The sequence below is a fragment of the Biomphalaria glabrata genome, chromosome 10 (assembly GCF_947242115.1).
Source record: "Biomphalaria glabrata chromosome 10, xgBioGlab47.1, whole genome shotgun sequence".
NCBI lineage: Eukaryota > Metazoa > Mollusca > Gastropoda > Planorbidae > Biomphalaria > Biomphalaria glabrata.
Window position 1 is genome coordinate 23,129,420 of NC_074720.1, and position 21,190 is coordinate 23,150,609.

Consider the following 21,190-nt stretch of genomic DNA (forward strand, 5'->3'; position numbering starts at 1 on the left):
GGGCGCCTCTGAGTCCACCCAGCTCTAATGGGTCCTGACGTTAGTTGGGGAAAAGTAAAGGATCTGGAATCACTATGAAGCTGCCAGGACTGGACTTCCAAGAACCACAAACTGTTATGAGGGATTCCACAATGCTCTGATGACTGCAGCCATCCAGGAGTGTGGGATCTCCTTTAGGGATTAAAGAAGGACATTGCCGTCCACTGCAAAACACTGGCATATGCTGAAGATGGTCGCCCAAAAACGAAGTCTAGGGAATTAAATGATAAGGTAATTGCTGCTGTACAGGGGTATTACAATGAAGATGCTAAAATGAAGTACTTTAGACCATGAGCTAATTAGAAGTAGCTCGAATCACCATCAACTCAAAACTTAGTAGACCTAATTATCTAGTTAGATTAGTTTTTCATTAATAACCTTTTTTACAGGAGTCCATGCGCCTGGCGAATCAGAAAGTTGGAAATATTTTGAAGAAGTGATTTGAAACATTTGTGTGTGTTTTGACCTTAAATTTGTTTTTGTATGTAATGTCTTTGTGTTTTACTGTAATGAATTCCATTGTAGGATAATAAATAAATGAAATACTTACTTAGACTTAGGTCCTCCCGCGCCGTTCGGCGCATTGGGCGGCAAGCTGTCTCCATAAAGATCTGTCACTGGCAATGTACATTCCACGTGCCTATAAGAGTCGCTTTCCTTGCGTTGAAAGGCTTGCCATGTATCGGGTATTGGAGCCAGCTAAAAAAAACAAACAAAAAAAAACCTGTTTGTGGCACAAGCCTTTACGTGGCAAACAGGATAAGTAACAAAAATAGGTGAAACCAATATGTCCTCTAATTTAATGACCTGTACACATTTACTTGACATCCCAATCCTCTTTTAAATTTGTGTTCCATTTTGTGCAACAAAACTGCAAACTGCTTCAACATGTTGCCAACATTGCTCAGTACGTTACACCTACATGTAGGCCTACTTGTGTTTGCAAAATGCACTTTATGCAATGTTGAAATGTTATGCTGATGAAATACTATAATGATGAATCGCTATAATGTTGAAATGTGCAATGATGAATCGCTATAATGTTGAAATGTGCAATGATGAATTGCTATAATGATGAAATGTTGCAATGATGAAATGTCTCGTATGATGAGGTGTCTGCGGTCACCGTTTCTTCAAAAGTATGTTTGACATCTAGATCTAGAGACATAAAAGGGAGAGCATTCTTGATTATTCTGTTCTGATTTTCTATTTATTTATACTACTTGAATCTTTAACTCTATGACTATGCTAGAATCTGCTAGATCTAGATCTAAATCATTAGCAAATCTATCTCTAGCTCTAGATTTATATTTCTAAGTCTAATCTAGATCTAGTCACTATAATAGTATTAATAGACCCCTCCCCCTAGTAGAGATGAATGTTCTAGATCTAGATCTAGTCATCATTAATCAAAGAGTGTCTAGACTAGAATACTGAATAGTCAAGATCTAGATTACTTGACTACTTCATACTACTTGTGATCCCTACTGTCTATAGTCCTATAGTATATACTATTGGCATAGGCAGGCTATACTAGATCTATATTAGTAAATATTAGTATACTTATAGCCTTAGAATTAATAGCCAATTGTGAATTGAAGTTAGTACTTCATGACTTGATTTTGATGACTTGATAATTGATTATTATACTTGATCTAGTCTTAGTCCTAGTCTAAGTCTAGAACTAAAGAGTCTAGACTCTAACTCTAAGATCGTAACTAGATCTAGATCTAGAATCTAGATCATATGATCTATTATCTATTTATCTATAATTAGATATATAAATAGAAGTATGGTGTATAGAATCTAGACCTAATCAATCAAAATCAAGGCTAATCATCCAGGCTATATTAATTTACTATATATATACTTAGAATATACTAGACTTTACTAGACTATATAGTATATACTACTATAGATTCTAGATCTATTCTCTGAGTCTGAGAGATCTAGTCTGTCTAGATCTAGAATCTAGAGTAAAGTGCAAAGTTCGATCACATTAAGCCAGCTGGCAGCAATTTTCACGTTTGGATTTTATAGCACCATAGCGTTCTGACCTATGAAAAAACTGATGTTATCTCTGAACTCCTCGTCCTTTTTTCTATAAAAATAGACCAGATTTAATGTATCACAAGGCTTAGTTAAATGGCTGCCTGGTCGTGCGGTTTGCGCGCTGGACTGTCGTTCGGATTTATCACCGGTCGAGGGTTCAAACCCTGCCTGCTCCCATCCCCTGTCATACTGCGGGAGGTTTGGACTAGGATGTAAACTATCTTCAACGCTGAAGGAACATCCGAAACATGTAAAACATTTTACAAACAAATAAAATATGAGGTCAAAGAGGTGTAGGGTGGGTTTCGCCAAGCGTACTTTACCTCGGTCGGATTTTTCCCCAGTTAATAAGCTTGATCGGGTTCATGGAAGGTTCGAGCAGATCAAAGAAAATATATCTAAAAACATGTTTTAATATTTAATTTTCACTATGAAGTCATTTTCTTTTTACTCCAGCGCAAGAACACCATCCATTGCATCATTTCCCACCCTCCACAACTTCAAATTGTCTTTTTAAGCTGATGAGCCATCAGACTTAAAAATAGCATTAAGCCCATGACCCATTTCCTTCACTACCGGGTAGTAAAAAAGAATAATTTCACACCTCTTGAGTTTGACCACACCATAAACTTAGCTTTTACAAGGAAAAGGAAATAGTATGTGTCCGAAGTGAAGAAAAAAGGTACATGCGCAGTAGCAATATATATAGTAGTAATTTGGTAAACATTCAAATAAAAAAGTTTTAGCAATAAAAAGTGAACCGATCAAACCTCTCGACAAATCAGGGCTGATCGAACTTCGCACATACTCTATGTCTTTATGGCTAATATGGATAGCCTATAGATCTACCTATTGCACTATTATAGTCAATAAGTGTCTATAGGCCACTATAGGCTAGTATAGGGTGCCCCAAAAAGATCTCGACTTAAAGATCTAATACACACTTTAAATAATTGAAAGCCAGGTGTTTATCTTTTATTCATTTTTTTTACATGTTAAATAATTTACTGACATAGATCATACTTAACCTTTTAACTTTTAGCAACTAATAACTCAAGTAGCAAATACAAAGAAAATTGTTTCATAATGTGTGCTAGGCATTACCAGTGGTGTCTGGACCTATGATAAACTCCAATAGGGAATTGAAGCCAAAGGTGCCATTATCCTGTTGATCATTGGAAAGGCTTTTATCCAATGAACAGGCTAAGACTGGAGCTCTTCACCCCAAGTCCTGTCTGAGGACCCCTATAGCAGTAATGGTCATGGGCCAAGTAAGGGGACCGTACTGTGTACACACTTGCTATTAAGTGGCAAAGGGCAGTGCTAACCATGGGGAGTTTACCTCATATTCCTATACTGTAACTGCCATGTTCCGTGCAGGGACGCCACTCCAGCTAGTGGGATACAGATATGCTGGCCCCCTTGTGGAAAGGTGTGACGTTTTTTTTTTGGATTGGGTTGCTGGCTATTGTTCCATCCCCACCTGAGTGAGATAAAAAAAAGCTCACTCAGGGTCTCCTGCCGGGGCCTTATTTACTTCCTGTTCCTAGCCTACCTAGTTGCACCACTAGACATTTCCACTGAGGCAACATGGATTGAATATATCGGGACTCTGTACCTTCAATGAAGTCCAGTAGGTCGTTGATGCCGTAGGCGCCATTATCCCGTTGACGGTTAGAAAGGCTTTTATCCAACCACCAGGCCTGGAAGTGGGGCTCTTCACCCCTGTCTTGTCTGAGGGCACCCAATGGTAGGCAGCCATATCGGCTGACTGGGCGAAACCGGGCCGTGCCGTGTACACAGCGCACCGTTCCCGTTCCTGGACCCCACTCGCTATAAGTGGTTGAGAACAGTGCTGACTGCGGGGAGTTTGTCTCATATTCCTATACTGTAACCGCCACTATTCCGTGCAGGGACCGCCACTCCAGCTAACGGGACACTGATGACGGCCCCCATGTGGAACGGCATGGCAGACTTTTTGGACTGGGTTCTGAGCGTTCTTTCCATCCCAACCCCGAGTGAGAGAAAAAAAACAAAAGCTCCCCCAAGGAAGCCCGGCCGGGCCTTGTTCGCTACTCATACTTAGCTTATCTAGTCTCCACCCACTAGACGTTTCCACCGGAGGGCCACGCTGAGGCGACGGGTAGCTGGAATTCCTCCGGGGACTCTGTACCAGAAAAGTCCAGAAAGGACATCAGTTTGAGAACAGACTGTGACAAATGATAGAATAATGTCTGTAAAATATTTTACATATTTATACATTTTAATCAATTAATAAATATTAATAAACACCTGATACCTGATAAACAGCTGATTTTCAATTATTTAATGAAAGTATGTATAGTACGCATACATCTTTTTGGGACACCCTGTATATCTGTCTAGATTCTAAATTAGAATGTAATTATATCTAGATCTACTGCTCTACGACTCTAGTAGATTCTTGACTTATATTTAAATTTTAATCTAATTAGGTTTAATATTTACTTTTATTCACTCTAGCCTTAGCACTAGCATTAAGACTAGCTTTGCTATACAGTACAATGGGTGTAGTTTATAGTTCTGCAAGATGTAGATTTATATCAAGATCATCTAGTATAAATAATATTTTGCAACAAAATGATGAAAGAAACCAGACTGATAAAACAGAATTAGATGTTGATCTAACTTATTTAATTGGTATGCAACATTTTTCATTTCAAACTTAACCTAACTTAACCTAGAGAAAAAGCTGACCCAGGAAATTATGGACAACTATTTTTTAAAACTCATTTACATTAGCAGCTATATATATAGAATCTAAGTCAATATCACAAAAGATAAAAATAATTTTTTAACCTCATACCAAAATGAGCTCTTAGACATTTAAAAGATGACTTTTAGGTTAGGCTAAATAATGAGTACAATTGTTGGCTACCTTCAAATGTAGAACTCTATATCATTCTGTTGTGGCTATGAAACCCCTTTCTAGAGAAGTGTTCTCTCTCAGTGACATATTACAGGTTAAATTAGTCATTTTTGTTCAGTTTAGAATTACACTCTTTCATTTGTGTTGCTCCTGAAAGTCACCTGGCAAGATAATTTTTCACTTCGACTTGTAGATGTTTCTTCAGGAGTGAAGATTGTTACATTCCAGCCTATACCTCTGAAGGCTGGCAAGGTTTGAACACAGAACCATCATAACAACAGTTCAGAGTGCATACTACATGACTCACTGACAGTTAGTGAGCAAAATTAGAATACTGACAAATGTTACCTAGGTTGGCTTGGTTATTTCTACTGACTTGTGGCTGACTTGTGCATGTGGAAAAGCTCTTAACTCTCTTATGCAGATTGAATAAGAGGTGATGTAAAAGTAGAAGTCATAGATGTTCATCCATCCCAGTGGCACTACAGCCCATGGCCTGCTCTACACATCTTTCCATTCTGATCTATCCTGGGCTTTATGTCTCACCTTGCTCATGTTCTGCCTTTGGGACGCCTTCCATTTGATTTTTGCTAGGGAAGAATTTTTACTCCTCAGTTCTCTGACATTCTTTTGAAGTGATCAGCCCATCGTAATCTGTTCCTTTTTATTTCCGTTACTATTGGAGGGGTCTTCATATAGCTGGTAAATTTTTTTTTGATGCGAGTCCAAGTAGTTAGCAGATTTTCTGTTGTTTTTGTCAGCATCCAGGTTTCACTTGCATAAATAACTAATTGTCTTATGATTGTTTTGTAGATAGTTTTCTTATATATATATATATATATTTGCTTTTAAGTTTGTGTTGTGTGTTATAGAAAGTTCTGTTGCCTGCCACGGGTCATTCCTTTACTTCTGACATTAGGTCATTGTTGTAATGTATTTTTAATTAAATTTAAATTAAATTAAATTTTTAAACATTTAAATGTTTCTACATTTTCAAACTTTTGGTTAGTAATTTGAATATATTGTTCTTCTGCCTGATTTTCTCTTGTCATTAGAACATACTAGGTTTTGTTGTCATTTATTTCAAGTCCCACTGGTCGAGATGCTTCTTGCAGTTGTGTGAAAGCTCTAGCAATGTCAGAGGTGTCTTTACCCAATAAGGCAATGTCATCTTCATGTGTGAGATATTGTAGAGGTTGGCTGTATAGTGTTCCTGTTGGTTGGGGACCTTTGTTTTCTCTTCTGAATTAGTTATAGTAATTGTTCCCCTTGTGTTTATTTGTATATTCTTTAGATGTTAACATGGGAAAATATGTTCTAGGCTGCAGCACTATATTTGAAAAAAGTGTTGACAAGGCAAGCTATGCTAAACAAGAGCATTGATGTCAAATGACTAAGTAAAGCATTTCAAATGAGCACATGACTAATTTCATCACTATAGCTTGCTTAATAAAAGTACTTTGGCATTTCTGATCCAATAAGGCTTCAATAATTGTACACATTATTTCTCCTACACCAATTCTCAGATCAAGTTGATCAACTTTAAACAATCATTTATTTCATTAAACAAAATATGAATCAATACAAATAAATTAACAATTAATCATTAATTATTGGTAATGAATTATTTTGTTTGATATTGAAAAAGGGAACTAAATTCTACATTATTGCAATATATAGCTGTAAGTGTGTTCTTCCTCTTAGATAAGCTGTGTTTTTAAAGTATTTTTATATGTTGCATGTTGTAATTCATCTGATTCTTGTTTAGCATTTCATCCTCATAACATCAGGCTGGTTTATAATTTAATTGGTTAGATTTTTCATATTTTTTTTTTTTTTAAAAGAGGTTAGACTAGCTTCTTACTAGTTTTTATATGTGCTTCCTTGATTTAATGAGGCTTTATGATTATTCATTTCTAAATTGCATAATCTAAATCTAGGTAGCAGTTTTTTTTCAGTTTTTGTGAGGAAATTACTCCATGATAATGAAAGTTGTATTTGCTATTTATTGATATGTTTCTCTTATGCTTATGTTGTGTAGGCCTTTTTTCCCAATCTAAAATTTTTATTTGTAAAGGAGCCAGGGGGAATTAAGGGTGCAATAAAGCCTCTTCCAAACCCTCTGCTTTTAAAATTGTATAATAACACAATAAGTTAATTGACATTTTAAAAAATTCACAGTTTATTTGTTTTGTATTTTTATATTTTAGTATAAAGCTCAATGGAAAACATTTTTTTTTCTTTTCATCGTATTCATATTTATTTTTTAACTCAAAAAATTTTTCTTCTAAATATGAGGTCTTTTGAAAACATTCAATTCTTTTGTTACAGTTATTTAAAGGGAAATACAAATGATTTTGACAATTATTATATGTTTTTTTCATTATGAATAAGAATTATACTATTATTTTCATTTTATTATTAATACAATCTAAGTAATTGATGTTTTTCTCACGTAAGTTTTCTGCGCATCCAAAATAATTAAATTGTTACCCGATTCCCATGTGACATCAGAATGTCTTCTTCTTCTTCTTCTAGCCAGCTTTATTGCTGCTGAGCTGTGAGCTCTTTTGCAGACTGTGCCAAGGAAAAAAAGTGTGCTGTTTTCTTCAGTTGTTCAGCACTGCCGTACAGGGTGTTGGTTATGTTGGGCTGTAGTGGAAGTAGGGTCTGCCTAAGGTTTATTAGGGAGGGGCATTCAAAGAGGATATGGTTTACGGTTTCAAAGGGGTGGGCGCAGTGTCTGCAAAGGGGTAGTTGTGTAGAGTTTATTTTGTTCAGATGGTAATTTAATAGTGGTGTGTGTCCTGTTCTTAGTTGGAAGATTGTAGATTGTTCTTTGCGGGGGAGGAAGTTAATACTGTCCAGTTTGTTAGGCGTAGTCATTTCTCTGTACATGGCTCTGCCTGTGTTTCCTGATGCCCATTGGTTGAGCCACTCCTCTTTGTGATTGTTGACTAACATTGACCTTAGGGTGAGGTAGTTAACAGGTCTATCTGGTTGTTCCATAGATGAACCTGCCTTTGATAGCTTATCTGCCTTTTCATTTCCCATGATGCCAATGTGTCCAGGGATCCACTGTAGTGTAATATTGATATTTAATTTTGATATCATTTGGTGGATTATCACAATGAGTGTTGTCAACTCTCTTGGGCTGTTTGAGGTGCTGCTGTTAAGTGCTTGCAGAGTAGATTGGGAATCTGTAAAGACAACAATATCTGATGGTGGTTGCACTCCTTCATATAATTTGTTTTCCACTGTCTAGAGTGCTATGGTAATTGCCTCAATTTCAGCTTGGAAGTTTGAGCAGTAATCACCACAGGGTGCGCTTATCTCAAAGTGTTTATTTTTAGGGAAGACCAGGAAGGCACCAAGACCAGCATTGATGGTAGCTTCGAAAGCTCCAGTGGGTTTGATTCTTTTGTTAAGGTGTTATTTAGTAAACGTGTTTTGATGGTTGGTTGTTTGTAGTTTAGTCCGGGTGCAATGTTTGAAAACCTGGTAATTCTTTCTCTGTTATTGGGTAGGTGGTGTTTTAGGGCTAGTTCGTCAGTAAGTTGGATCAGAGTTCTTTGCTTTTTTTGGTTGTTTTTCCTATTTCTCTGTGTTAGTAATTTATTTGGATGATCATCCTCCAACCTTCTGTATCTCTCAATAGCTTCTAATGCTGCTCTGTTGCGCCTTAACTTAAGAGGTTCAATATTGGAGTCTATTTCACAGGCTGCTGTGGGAGTAGTTCTCATACCTCCACTAATTAGCCGCAAGGCTTGGTTTTGGATTGTATCTAATGATGATTGATAGGTTTTGTTGGCAGCTACTTGTATGGAGAGACCGTTATCCATTACAGATCTGACATATCCAGTGTATAACTGTCTTAAGGTTTTCTTTTCAGCTCCCCAGGATGTTCCTGCTAGGTGTTTTATTATGTTTAATCTTTGTGATGCCTTTTCTTTTAAATCTGCCATAAAGTGTTTTAGAGACAGTCTTTGGTCTAGTTTTACACCAAGATATGTTGGATTTTCTTCTATTTTTAGGATGTGGTTTCTTTTTGCTGTTTTGTTGCTGTGGCTAAAGATTGAATATACTGACTTTTCTTTGTTTATTTCCATTTTCCATAATTTTGAATATGTGGAGATAGTTGTGAGGGCTCTATTTAGTTTGGATCTAGTCAGCACTGGATATTTCTCTGTAGTCCAAATTAAAAGGTCGTCTGCATAAAGTGCCTTATTGACCGAAATGAGGTCCGGGAGGTCATTCATGAAGATTAGAAAGAGAGTGCAGCTAAGGGCTGAACCTTGTGGTAGTCCTTCTTCCAAACTTTTTTTACTAGAGATGGCACCTTCGAATCGGGTTTGGATGGTTCTGTTTTTTAAGAATGCCCTGATCCAGCTGTACATTTTTCCATGGATGCCCATTTTTTTCATCTTCAAAAATAGACCTTTTCTCCACACTCTATCATAGGCTTGCTGCAAATCTATAAATACTGCTGTAGTGTGCTTGTTTTCATGAAACCCTTCTACTGTGTCCTGGATAAAACGAAAGAGGTGGTCTTCTGTTCTACTTGCTTTCCTGAAGCCAGCTTGTGCATTGTGGAGTGAGCAAGTACTTTCTAGCCACCAATAAAGTCGGTTATTGATCATTTTTTCTGCCATTTTGCCAATGTTGGATGTTAGAGATATTGGTCTATAACTTTTTGGGTCCCCAGGTGGTTTATTTTTCTTTAAAATGGGTATTATGTTTGCTGTTCTCCATTCCTGTGGTATGTCTCCAGTTTTCCATGTATGGTTGATTAAGTTAAGTATACAGTTTTGGGCCTGTGGTCCTAGTCCACGAATCATTTCATTTGTTATTTTATCGGGTCCAGGGGATTTTCTTGACTTGAGGCTTTTTATGGCAGTATTGAGCTCATGTAGAGTGAAGGGAGTGTCAAAGATCTGACAGTTGACTGTTGGAGCTTTTTCTTCTTTCTTTAAGATATTACTAAAGGCCTGGTCCAGTTGTTTTCTTGGCTTTGACTTGTTAATGCTGGCAAAATATTTATTGAAGGTTTCAGCCTTTTTAAGGTTTTCTGTTATTATGTCGTCAGTGCCTTTTATAGGTTGGGGGTTTGTTATTTGTTTCTTTCCTGCTAGCCGGTGCAGAAGGGTCCAGGCCTTTCGACCATCCTTGTTTAGATCTAGTTGTTCGCATGTTGTGGTCCACTTTTTCTTTTTTTTCTGTTTTAATTTTGTATCTTATAAGCCCTGTCAATTTGTTGTACGTTGTCTTGTTCTCTCTAGTAGGATTTTTTCTATAGTCTTCCTGGCCATGTTTCTTTCTTTTACTAATTTATCTAATTCAGGTGTCCAAAAAGGTTTGTATTTCTTAACTCGAGGGATGTGTTTTTTTGCTGCTATAGTTGTGTAGGTTGAATTGACGTCTGTCTCAATTATGCTTGATAGTCTTGTGTCTGTTTCTTGTGAAAAAGCTGCCCAGTTAGCTTTTTTATAGTTCCATCTAGTTGTTTTGCTGGATTGGTATCTACCTGGCGTTCCAATATTGAGGAGTATGGTCACTACCTATGTCTTCAAGTACTGTTATTTTAGAAGAGTCGGTAATGTCTGTAGAGATAAAAGTTAGGTCAGGTCTGCTAGTTGTGTTGTGTGCTCTGTGGAGGAAAGTTGGAGGTGAAGTTTTGTTTTGCAGAAGGTGTAGGTTAGAGGCATTTGTTACATCCTCTATTTCTTTGCCACGCTTGTTGTAGTGTGGGTAGCCTAGGGAAGGTGTGTGTGCATTGAAGTCGCCAGCTATTATTGTCCTTGTATAGTGTGGTAGTTGTATGTCTATTTCTGCTGTTGATGATGGTGGGCAATAGTAGTTTTTGATGGTGTACTTTGTTCCTCCTCTCCAAAGAAGTATTTCCTGCGTGTCGATGTCTGTATTGTTCTGTATTTGTTTTACTGTGGCTTGTGTGTCGTTTCTTATGAGGGTCATAATTCCCTGGCATTTGGTGCAAAGGCATCTGTACTGTGTGTAGCCTGTGATGTTTATTTTTTTCTTGGGCAGTAGTGTTTCTTGCAATAGCGCTATGTGTATATCATGCTTCTTGAGTATGTGTTGGAGTTCTGTTGTCTTGTTTTGTAGGCCTAAGATGTTGAGTTGCAAAAGGTTTAGGTGTTCGCTGCTAGTCTGTATTTTATTTCCAGTAGCTGACTTATCACAGGCAGTCCTGGAAGAAACTGCCATGCGCAGACCTTTTGCGAGGCGACGTCTGAGCTCGTATGGATTTTTCGTTAAATTCCTTGGCATTTAGTGTAGGCTGGGTGTTTCCTCAGGCTTTTTAAAAATATATAAATATATAGTCCCCGCATTTTAAGGGAGTTTTCGGTCTTGGCAATTTTCTCCAATACTGACATAGAAGGAAACATCTAGGTCTGAAGACTGTAACCGGAATATCCATGGGACAAGGTGGGGTTGGCCAACGGTCCATTCTCCGCCATCCATAGACCTCTCCAAATGGAACTTTTCTGCAGTAGAAAGCTTAAAGTGGACTGTGCCCTGGGAATGCTCTGTGGAATCGTCACATCCAGGATCCAGGCCCCTTCACGATATCACATTCACCAGATCCAGAAAAAAAAACACTTCATGATGGATTTATGTCTAGTATTAGAATGTAGTGAGACAAGGACCTCCGTCTGGTGTAGTGCAATCCAGACCTCCGTCAAAAAGCACCTAGAGGGGGGGAAGGTCCACTATTATTCACTTAGTGAAATGCGAGTGGAAAGGCAGTGGGGTTATTTATTTCTCTTGGTCATTTCCAAGCCCCGATACCCACACGGGGGAGTATCGCCACAGAGTGGAGGTTTGGAGTCAGAGTTTTCCTTCTCCTAGATGGGTTGCGTTATTTAGGCTGACGTGCCCCATCAACACGAAGCTAAACTGGTTTTGAGGCGCCAGTGTTCCGCCTTTCATCCCTTCTCCTGTCAGTTTGTACGAACAGGTTCCGCCGGATTTTTCAGAAAATCACACGTGAAGGCCAGGAGTTGGATTTGACTGTCAGAGGCATTTAGAGACGCAAGCCATGGGAGCATTTCTTGGAAAGTGGGTGCTTATCCCCACTTTCACCCCCGGCATTGACAGTCCTTTGGAACCCATCAGACTGTCTCAAATGTCTAGCTTACGTCTATCTGACCGGATTGTTAACATCAGCCAGACTCACAGCCTATTTACTTTTTTGGCAGGTACGGGTGTGGATGAAAATGCTTTTTTCTCCTAGAGTTGGCTATGATAATGCTTTGAGTACATCTATATGACTGTAGATGTAGACCTAGATTTCATTAGTACCAACGGGCATGATGGTATCTATTATACGCTTTGGCACTACATATCTATGAAAGATGTGTGTTACTAACATTGTTTCACAATAACAAAGGATGTGTTTATATATGTTTATTTTTGCCCCCTTCGATTCAAATCTTGAGAAACTTGCCTACCTTCATTTAAAAAAATTCTATTGATTTACTGTATAATGGAAAAGCATACAAGTTTACAATCTTGTAAAAGAAATAGATCTAGGTTTATGCAGTTATCACTATATCTTGTAAGCAAAGAAAAAAATACATGTTAATAGTAGATCTTCATGCTTGACTAACCATGTCATTGTGTATTTTCAGGCCTGACCAATCAACATATAACAAATACTATAGACTACATATAGTCTACTAAAGTTCTAGGCTAGGCCGACACTGACCAGTTTTTTAGAATCAGTGGACTCATGGTCTATTTACTGTTTGGGACAGGGATTTGGTTATCCAAATGCTTTTAGACATATATAACTGTACCAATGACTATCATATCTCTGGACTAGGCCGTCACTAAGTCTAACAGCTACTGTAAGAATGAAGCAATACGATTGGTTAGATCTAGATATGCTTCCAGTATTGTTGAGGGAAGTGACGTATATATGCTGAAGCTAAAAACAAAATCTCATAGAATCCCGTTTTTTTTTAATATGACAAAAATTTACTGAATTATTAAATATTAGTCCATGGGCGGTGTAGCATACGCCGCTATTTTGCAGGGCCGGCCTTAGGCCACTGCAGCCTATGTGACCGCAGTGTGCCCGCACTTTCATAGGACCCGCACTAATTCTAAGTAGATAAATTATTAAATTAAACCATTTTATAACTTATAACAGTTTCTGGAAATCTTCTGAAATTGCAAAATATACAAAAAAGTCTTGGAAATCTCCGGAAATTATTACAAAATCTTTTGAAAACTCATACAAATCTCATGAAATATATAGACAAAAATTGTCATTTTGGGGTGTCATTCAATATGGAAAACGCCAATCCTACGCGCGATAAGTAAAAACAGCATTATGCATTACCAATAATTGTGTAATCTGGTGAAAGAAACTTCTTGCGCCTCAAATTAATGAAGAATTACTTGCAGTCAACAATTCTCAAAGATAGATTGAAGATTTTGGTAATTCTTGCTATTGAGCTTGATCTATGTAGGAAATAGAATTTTTATAATATACTGTATGACTTCGCTATATGCAAGGCTCGTAAAGTAATTCTGTACGTAGTAAAGAATGAATAAAATGCAAAGACAAATTTATTTTCTAATACAAATTCTTAATTTTCACTTTTTATCCGTATCCCTACCCAAACTTGGCCCTGCGAAATCGTTTTCACATAGGGCTCCGCAATGGTTAAGTCCTGCCCTGCTATTTAGTGACGGGTGAATACAGAATAGATTACTTGTTCTCTTTCCATGACTTCTTGGTCTCAGTGGTTAAGCCCGGGCCTGCTATTTTGTGACGGGTGAATACTACTATTCCGCCACTCTTTTTTTTCCACCGCTAAAGTTACGTGGGATAACTCTAGTTCAACATGCAGAAATAAAAGAGTGATCTTTCCTTTGCTTCTTTTTGTCCAAACTGTTGAGCCATGAAGAGAATTATATATAGATAGTCAACCTACGGCGCAAGATACACCGCTATTTTGCAGAGCCAGCCATAGGCCACTGCAACCTATGCGACCGCAGTGGGCCCCACTACGGCTAAGTTTGGCCCTGCTATTTAGTGACAGGTGAATACAGATAGATTACTGTTCTCTTTCCATGACTTCTTGGTCACAATGGTTAAGCCCGGACCTGCTATTTTGTGATGGGTGAATACTACGTGTTCTCCTCCCCCTCTTTTTTTTTTCGTAGGGTAACTCTAGTCCGTCCGACTTGCAGAAATAAAAGAGTGATCTTTTCTTTACTTCTTGCATGTCCAAACTCTTGTGCCATATAGAGAATTATATATAGATAAATCTTATTTTAAAAATCTCAAATAGTTTACATGAAACAATATTCTGAAACACTTTTGAACAATTTTAATTACTTTTGTTCAATTATTGAGACATTTTTAAAAATTTCTTCTTATTTTCTAGTCGATGACTTCTTCTCTTCCCTCCCCTTTATTTTATGACCCTTCCAACTAAACTTAGAAGAAAAGACATGGAGAACAGCTTGTTTTTTAGTTTATGTCCACTATGTCTGTCTGTCTATCTACAGACCTATATCACTGTCTGTGTGTTATCAATTTATCTAGTCTATTAATTTCTCTCTCTCTTTTATATGAATATACAATTATTATTGCAGGAAAATTGGAAAGACTACCTGCTTATGCCAAAAAACTGTTTGAGTTAAGTAAACTGTATTTGACTTCAGCTGCGGAAAACAGCAATGATTGTAAATCACAATCTTTTCACATGACAGAATCTGGTAAGGAGTTTTTAGAACTGGTATTTTTTTTTTTTAATGAAAATGATTTTAAATAATATATTGGAAATATTGGTATATATATATTCTAGTTGACCCATACACCATAGCATACACCGTTATTTTGCAGGGCCGGCAAGAGGCCTATGCGACTGCAATGGGCCCGCACTCATGAAATATATAGACAAAAATTGTCATTTTGGGGGTGTCATTCAATATGGAAAAGGCCAATCCTACGCGCGATAAATAAAAACGGCATCATGCATTACCCTTAATTGTGTAATCTGGTGAAAGAAGCTTCTTGGGCCTTAAGTAATGAAGAATTACTTGAGGTCAACAATTCTCGTAGATAGATTGAAACATTTGGTAATTCTTGCTATTGAGCGTGATCTATGTAGGAAATAAAATTTTTATGATCTACTGTATGACTTCGCTACACTCAAGGCTCATAAAGTAGTTCTGTATGTAGTAAAGAAAGAATAAAATGCAAAGACAAATTTATTTTCTAATACAAATTCTTAATTCTATCTTATTATGCTAATCCCTACCCAAACTTGTCCCCGCAAAATCTGTTTCGCATAGGGCCCCACAACGGTTGAGTCTTGCCCTGCTATTTAGTGACGGGTGAATACAGAGTAGATTACTTGTTCTCCTTCCCCCCCCCCCTCTCTCTTTTTTGTCGCTAAAACTACGTGGGGTAGAAATAAAAAAGAGTGATCTTTCCTTGACTTCTTGGTCACAACGGTTCAGTCCGGCCCTGCTATTTAGTGACGAGTGAATACTACTTGTTCTTCCCCCCTCTTTTTTTTTTCATGGGGGTAACTCTACTCCGTCCGACTTGCAGAAATAAAAGAGTGATCTTTCTTTTACTTTTTGTCTAAACTGTTGAGCCATGAAGAGAATTATATATATATATATATATATATATATATATATATATATATATATATATATATATATATATATATATATTGTTATAACTCTGATACATATAACATATACATATAACACAGATAGGGATAATTGTGTGTGTGTAACCAGCTGCCACAAATTGCACAGGCCAGTGCTGGACAAGTGGTCAACCATGAGAAATGGTGAGTTGTAGATCACTTATAAACTTGATGTTCTGTCAGTTTATAGAAGGCCTTCTGAGACCCTATATAAAAAGGAAAGGTGTAAAGTCACTTCACATCGCTTCACAATTATTAGAAGAAGTTACGAGTCAAGACCCAGTCTTGTCCAGTGAATCCAGTGTAATGTTGGTCTTGAACAGAGAATCAAGAACAAGTCCGGGACGAGGCAGTATAGAGTGGATATGGCAGTACTGTTATCTACAGTGAAGCATTTGTACTGTCAGTGTTACGTTGTTGCCAATTGTACAGTATTGGCTATTAGACATTAAAGTGTTATATTATTTTGAAGCCCTTAGTTTTGAAGTTTTTTGAGTTTGTTGTATCGTTCGGTGCAGTTTGCAAAGAGTTGTTCCAATATGTATGAGATGATACAGAAAGATCCTAGATATCACATACAAAGACCAGATTACAAACAAAGAGATTCAAAACATGATTATAACAGCTATTGGGCCCTACAATGACCTGTTTACTACTGTCAAAAAAATGCAAACTAGAACTTAATGACAATATCACAAGGTCCTCAGGGCTTACAAAGATCTTCCTTCAGGGAACAGTACATGGAAAAAGAAGAAGAGGCAGACAGAGCAAGCGATGGGAAGATAACATAGAATAATGAATGGGTCTGTCATTGAAAGAAATTCTATCTAAGTCAAAAAGTCTTGAAAGTGTCCCACCAGATGGAATTTTGAATACTTGACTATTTCATTAATCAAGTGAGGTGCACTTGGGGGGAACACAGATTGTTGTGGTCACTGACTTGAAACTTTTACCATAGGCTTTGCAAAGCCTCTCCCCTCAAAAGGGATGCTGTCATGGTCTCACACAATATAAGCTAACTCTATGGCACCCTGGTAGCAATGTGTGACTGGCAACACTGATGCAGACTCCTTGGCTCATCTGGGATGGCTAACACCACCCTGTGAGTTTCCATCATGCTCTGGCAACAATCTACACTATGGAAATAGAAAGTGTTTCAAAGTCCCCAAAGGCCAGCTAGTCTTGGAGCACAGGAGGCACCTTCACTGGTCTGCCCTGAGGTGGAGGCTGCCTAGGCCTAAACAAGCTATTATAGCACAATGCAGGACATGCCACTTTCCCATTGGTTCTTATTTTGCATGGTGCCTTTGCTGCAGGGAGGACTGTCTGTCATATTCTTTTTGAGTAGCATTAGCTGAATTAACAGGTCTAAGAAGCTCTAGAGTTATTGTCCTGTACAGTGACATATGTGCATTAGGCACAACAGCAGGGCTTTTGCAAGAGAGAATTTGAACCTCTCAGGCCTTCACTTAAAATGGAATTTGATGATGATGATGATTATATCATTTGTCTGAATGCTACTTCCAAATTCTTTATGTTGACCTTCTAATTATCTAATATGTTGTATTCTTGCAGCCATGATTGGAAGAAGTGAACAATGTCAGGCCTCCAATGAGTTGTCATCTCTATATCTGTTTACACCATTGAAACAAAAACACCCATTACACTGTGGACAGACTTTTATACAGTGGAAAGCTACATTTGATGTACAACAGTTAGCCTACATGTGTGCACCCTCACGTAACACCATTTACCTGCAACCTTTGGACAGCTTCCCAGAAGTCATCTCACAGTTTGTATTGCCCATATCTCAACTATATTTATCTTTGTTTCAACTGCTTCAAGGATTTTGTCAGATATTTTTCTTAGGAGTGGAAGTAGTTCTGCTAGCACCTGTATCATCCACCAACTGGACCATAAGGTCAAGGCTAAGCCATGGGCGGCCTCAGTTGTGTGTCAATGATTTCTTTCCTTTGCTTGGATCAAGACTGCCTAATAATGGCATGGGTTTAGTAGGCATCCTATGGACAGATCTTTATCCAGAAGGATTTAACTTTGTTTTGGGAGAAGCTTCAGTTTATCACAAATCTGCTGTTGTTAGCTTTGGTGTAGATACCTCAGAAGATATGACTCAAGTCAGTGGTGTGTTAGTCTGGAGACTTTTTAAGGTCAGTTCATTATTTTATTTATATCATCATTTTTGTACATAAAATTCTATTAGTATTATATTGTAATAACCTTTATGGAAGCAACTCAACGAGCTAAAGGTGTTTATTTACACGAGAACATCACATACATGAAGAACATCTGCCTTGAGCACAGAATCTTCACATCGGTTCTAGACTTGGGCGAAATCGTTCTCTTCTTTCTCTCTAATGTCAACATCCTTCCTAGTCTAGTCACTAGTAGTGTGCACCTTCTGCACTATCTTGGATGGCGGTGTGCATGGGGGGGGGGGGTTTATAACAATATCAGTCACCCAAAATGTTAATGTAAGTGAGAGATTTAGATTGAAGATGAGATGTTGAATATGTTGTTTTTTTCTCCAGTTTTAAAAACAATAGTTCTTTGATTTATTTATGATCTGCAGTATTGGTTAGAAGTGGTGTGTAGATTTTTAGTCATGTTTTATTAGGAGATGTACATATATAGAGTACCAATACATAAACAGATGAAGAAAGTGTTACAGTGAAATGGTAAGGGAAACAGAAACAACTAAAGATTGACATCTTGTATTTGGTAAGGGAAACAGAGACAACTACAGTATAACATCTTGTATTTGGTAAGGGAAACAGAAACAACTAAAGATTGACATCTTGTATTTGGTAAGGGAAACAGAAACAACTAAAGATTGACATCTTGTATTTGGTAAGGGAAACAGAAACAACTAAAGATTGACATCTTGTATTTGGTAAGGGAAACAGAGACAACTACAGTATAACATCTTGTATTTGGTAAGGGAAACAGAAACAACTAAAGATTGACATCTTGTATTTGGTAAGGGAAACAGAAACAACTAAAGATTGACATCTTGTATTTGGTAAGGGAAACAGAGACAACTACAGTATAACATCTTGTATTTGGTAAGGGAAACAGAAACAACTAAAGATTGACATCTTGTATTTGGTAAGGGAAACAGAGACAACTACAGTATAACATCTTGTATTTGGTAAGGGAAACAGAAACAACTAAAGATTGACATCTTGTATTTGGTAAGGGAAACAGAAACAACTAAAGATTGACATCTTGTATTTGGTAAGGGAAACAGAAACAACTAAAGACTGACATCTTGTATTTGGTAAGGGAAACAGAAACAACTAAAGACTGACATCTTGTATTTGGTAAGGGAAACAGAAACAACTAAAGACTGACATCTTGTATTTGGTAAGGGAAACAGAAACAACTAAAGACTGACATCTTGTATTTGGTAAGGGAAACAGAAACAACTAAAGACTGACATCTTGTATTTGGTAAGGGAAACAGAAACAACTAAAGATTGACATCTTGTATTTGGTAAGGGAAACAGAAACAACTAAAGATTGACATCTTGTATTTGGTAAGGGAAACAGAAACAACTAAAGACTGACATCTTGTATTTGGTAAGGGAAACAGAAACAACTAAAGACTGACATCTTGTATTTGGTAAGGGAAACAGAAACAACTAAAGACTGACATCTTGTATTTGGTAAGGGAAACAGAAACAACTAAAGACTGACATCTTGTATTTGGTAAGGGAAACAGAAACAACTAAAGACTGACATCTTGTATTTGGTAAGGGAAACAGAAACAACTAAAGACTGACATCTTGTATTTGGTAAGGGAAACAGAAACAACTAAAGACTGACATCTTGTATTTGGTAAGGGAAACAGAAACAACTAAAGACTGACATCTTGTATTTGGTAAGGGAAACAGAAACAACTAAAGACTGACATCTTGTATTTGGTAAGGGAAACAGAAACAACTAAAGACTGACATCTTGTATTTGGTAAGGGAAACAGAAACAACTAAAGACTGACATCTTGTATTTGGTAAGGGAAACAGAGACAACTAAAGATTGACATCTTGTATTTGGTAAGGGAAACAGAAACAACTAAAGACTGACATCTTGTATTTGGTAAGGGAAACAGAAACAACTAAAGACTGACATCTTGTATTTGGTAAGGGAAACAGAAACAACTAAAGACTGACATCTTATTTGGTAATGGAAACAAAAACAACTAAAGAATCACATTTTGTGTAATATGAAAATTTTTAAAAATAATTTTTAGAGATCATTAAATTTTTTTTTAATTCCTAAAGAAATTCTTGAAAAAAAATATTGTGGCTTAAGTGCATCATTAAGTTGTTATTGTAATGGCTTTGTTTGCATTGCAGACTTTGACTCATGAAATCTGTCATCTCCTTGGATTAACACATTGTGAGTTTTTCTCCTGCGCCATGAATGAGAGTATTTCCATATCCCAAGCTATGTCCCAGCCTTTGGTTCTGTGTCCTGTATGTTTGAGAAAAGTTCAACATGTATGTGGCTTTGATGTCTTGGAGCGCTACACAAAACTTCATCATTTCCTTCTTAATGTTACAAAACAGTTGGATGGAGATTTATCACAATTCAATCAAACTATTCAATGGTTACATAATTGTATTCTTTATGTAACACATTAATAAATAATACTAATCATATGGAAAAGTGATAAAGAATGACATATTTTAATACTATTATCAATGTCATTTACATATATGTCATTTACATATATGTCATTTACATATAGAGTGTATCTTGAAGAATTGTATAGCACCCCCAGTTTGTTTGCAGCTGGACATTTTGTAACCACACTAGCAACTTGGAAATGTCTTGCAACTGTCACAGCCCCTCTGAATGACACAAGATGATAAGTCAACCTCACTGGATTACATAAGTCACAGCTCCTCTGGCTGACATAAGTCAACCACACTTGATGACATAAGTCACAACCCCTCTGGATCACGTAAGTCACAACCCCTCTGTATGACGTAAGTCACAACCCCTCTGGATGACGTAAGTCACAACCCCTCTGGATGATGTAAGTCAGAAACCCCTCTGGATGATGTAAGTCACAACCACACTTGATGACGTAAGTCACAACCCCTCTGGATGACGTAAGTCACAACCCCTCTGGATGACGTAAGTCACAACCCCTCTGGAAGATGTAAGTCACAACCCCTCTGGATGATGTAAGTCACAACCCCTCTGGATATGATGTAAGTCACAACCCCTCTGGATGACGTAAGTCACAACCCCTCTGGATGACGTAAGCAACCCCTATGGATGACGTAAGTCACAACCCCTCTGGATGACGTAAGTCACAACCTCTCTGGATGACGTAAGTCACAACCCCTCTGGATGACGTAAGTCACAACCCCTCTGGATGATGTAAGTCACAACCCCTCTGGATGACGTAAGTCACAACCTCTCTGGATGACATAAGTCACAACCTCATGGAAGACACC

General features: G+C 37.5%; 1 protein-coding gene across 6 annotated transcripts; it reads left to right on the forward strand.

Annotated features, from left to right (window-relative positions):
* The first annotated feature begins 1,248 nt into the window (after window positions 1-1,248).
* Window positions 1,249-20,590, forward strand: LOC106077551 (archaemetzincin-2-like). Of its 6 annotated transcripts, none has more exons than XM_056043777.1 (5): window positions 1,249-1,639; window positions 4,594-4,770; window positions 14,633-14,755; window positions 17,278-17,870; window positions 20,078-20,590. In XM_056043777.1, exons 2-5 carry the CDS (start codon window positions 4,635-4,637, stop codon window positions 20,363-20,365), a joined length of 1,140 nt encoding a protein of 379 aa, XP_055899752.1. In that variant the 5' UTR covers window positions 1,249-1,639; window positions 4,594-4,634; the 3' UTR covers window positions 20,366-20,590. The 6 variants fall into 6 exon arrangements, with proteins under 6 accessions (XP_055899752.1, XP_055899754.1, XP_055899756.1 ...); XM_056043779.1 differs by having other exon boundaries at window positions 1,249-1,586; XM_056043781.1 differs by having other exon boundaries at window positions 1,249-1,384.
* The last annotated feature ends 600 nt before the right edge of the window (window positions 20,591-21,190 follow it).

Excerpts from the sequence above, each read along its gene's own strand:
- LOC106077551 (XM_056043777.1), top strand. The coding sequence starts at position 4,635 with ATGGGTGTAGTTTATAGTTCTGCAAGATGTAGATTTATATCAAGATCA. Across the intron at positions 4,771-14,632 it reads TGATCTAACTTATTTAATTG|GAAAATTGGAAAGACTACCT; the intron begins GTATGCAACATT and ends TTATTATTGCAG. Across the intron at positions 17,871-20,077 it reads TAGTCTGGAGACTTTTTAAG|ACTTTGACTCATGAAATCTG; the intron begins GTCAGTTCATTA and ends TTTGCATTGCAG.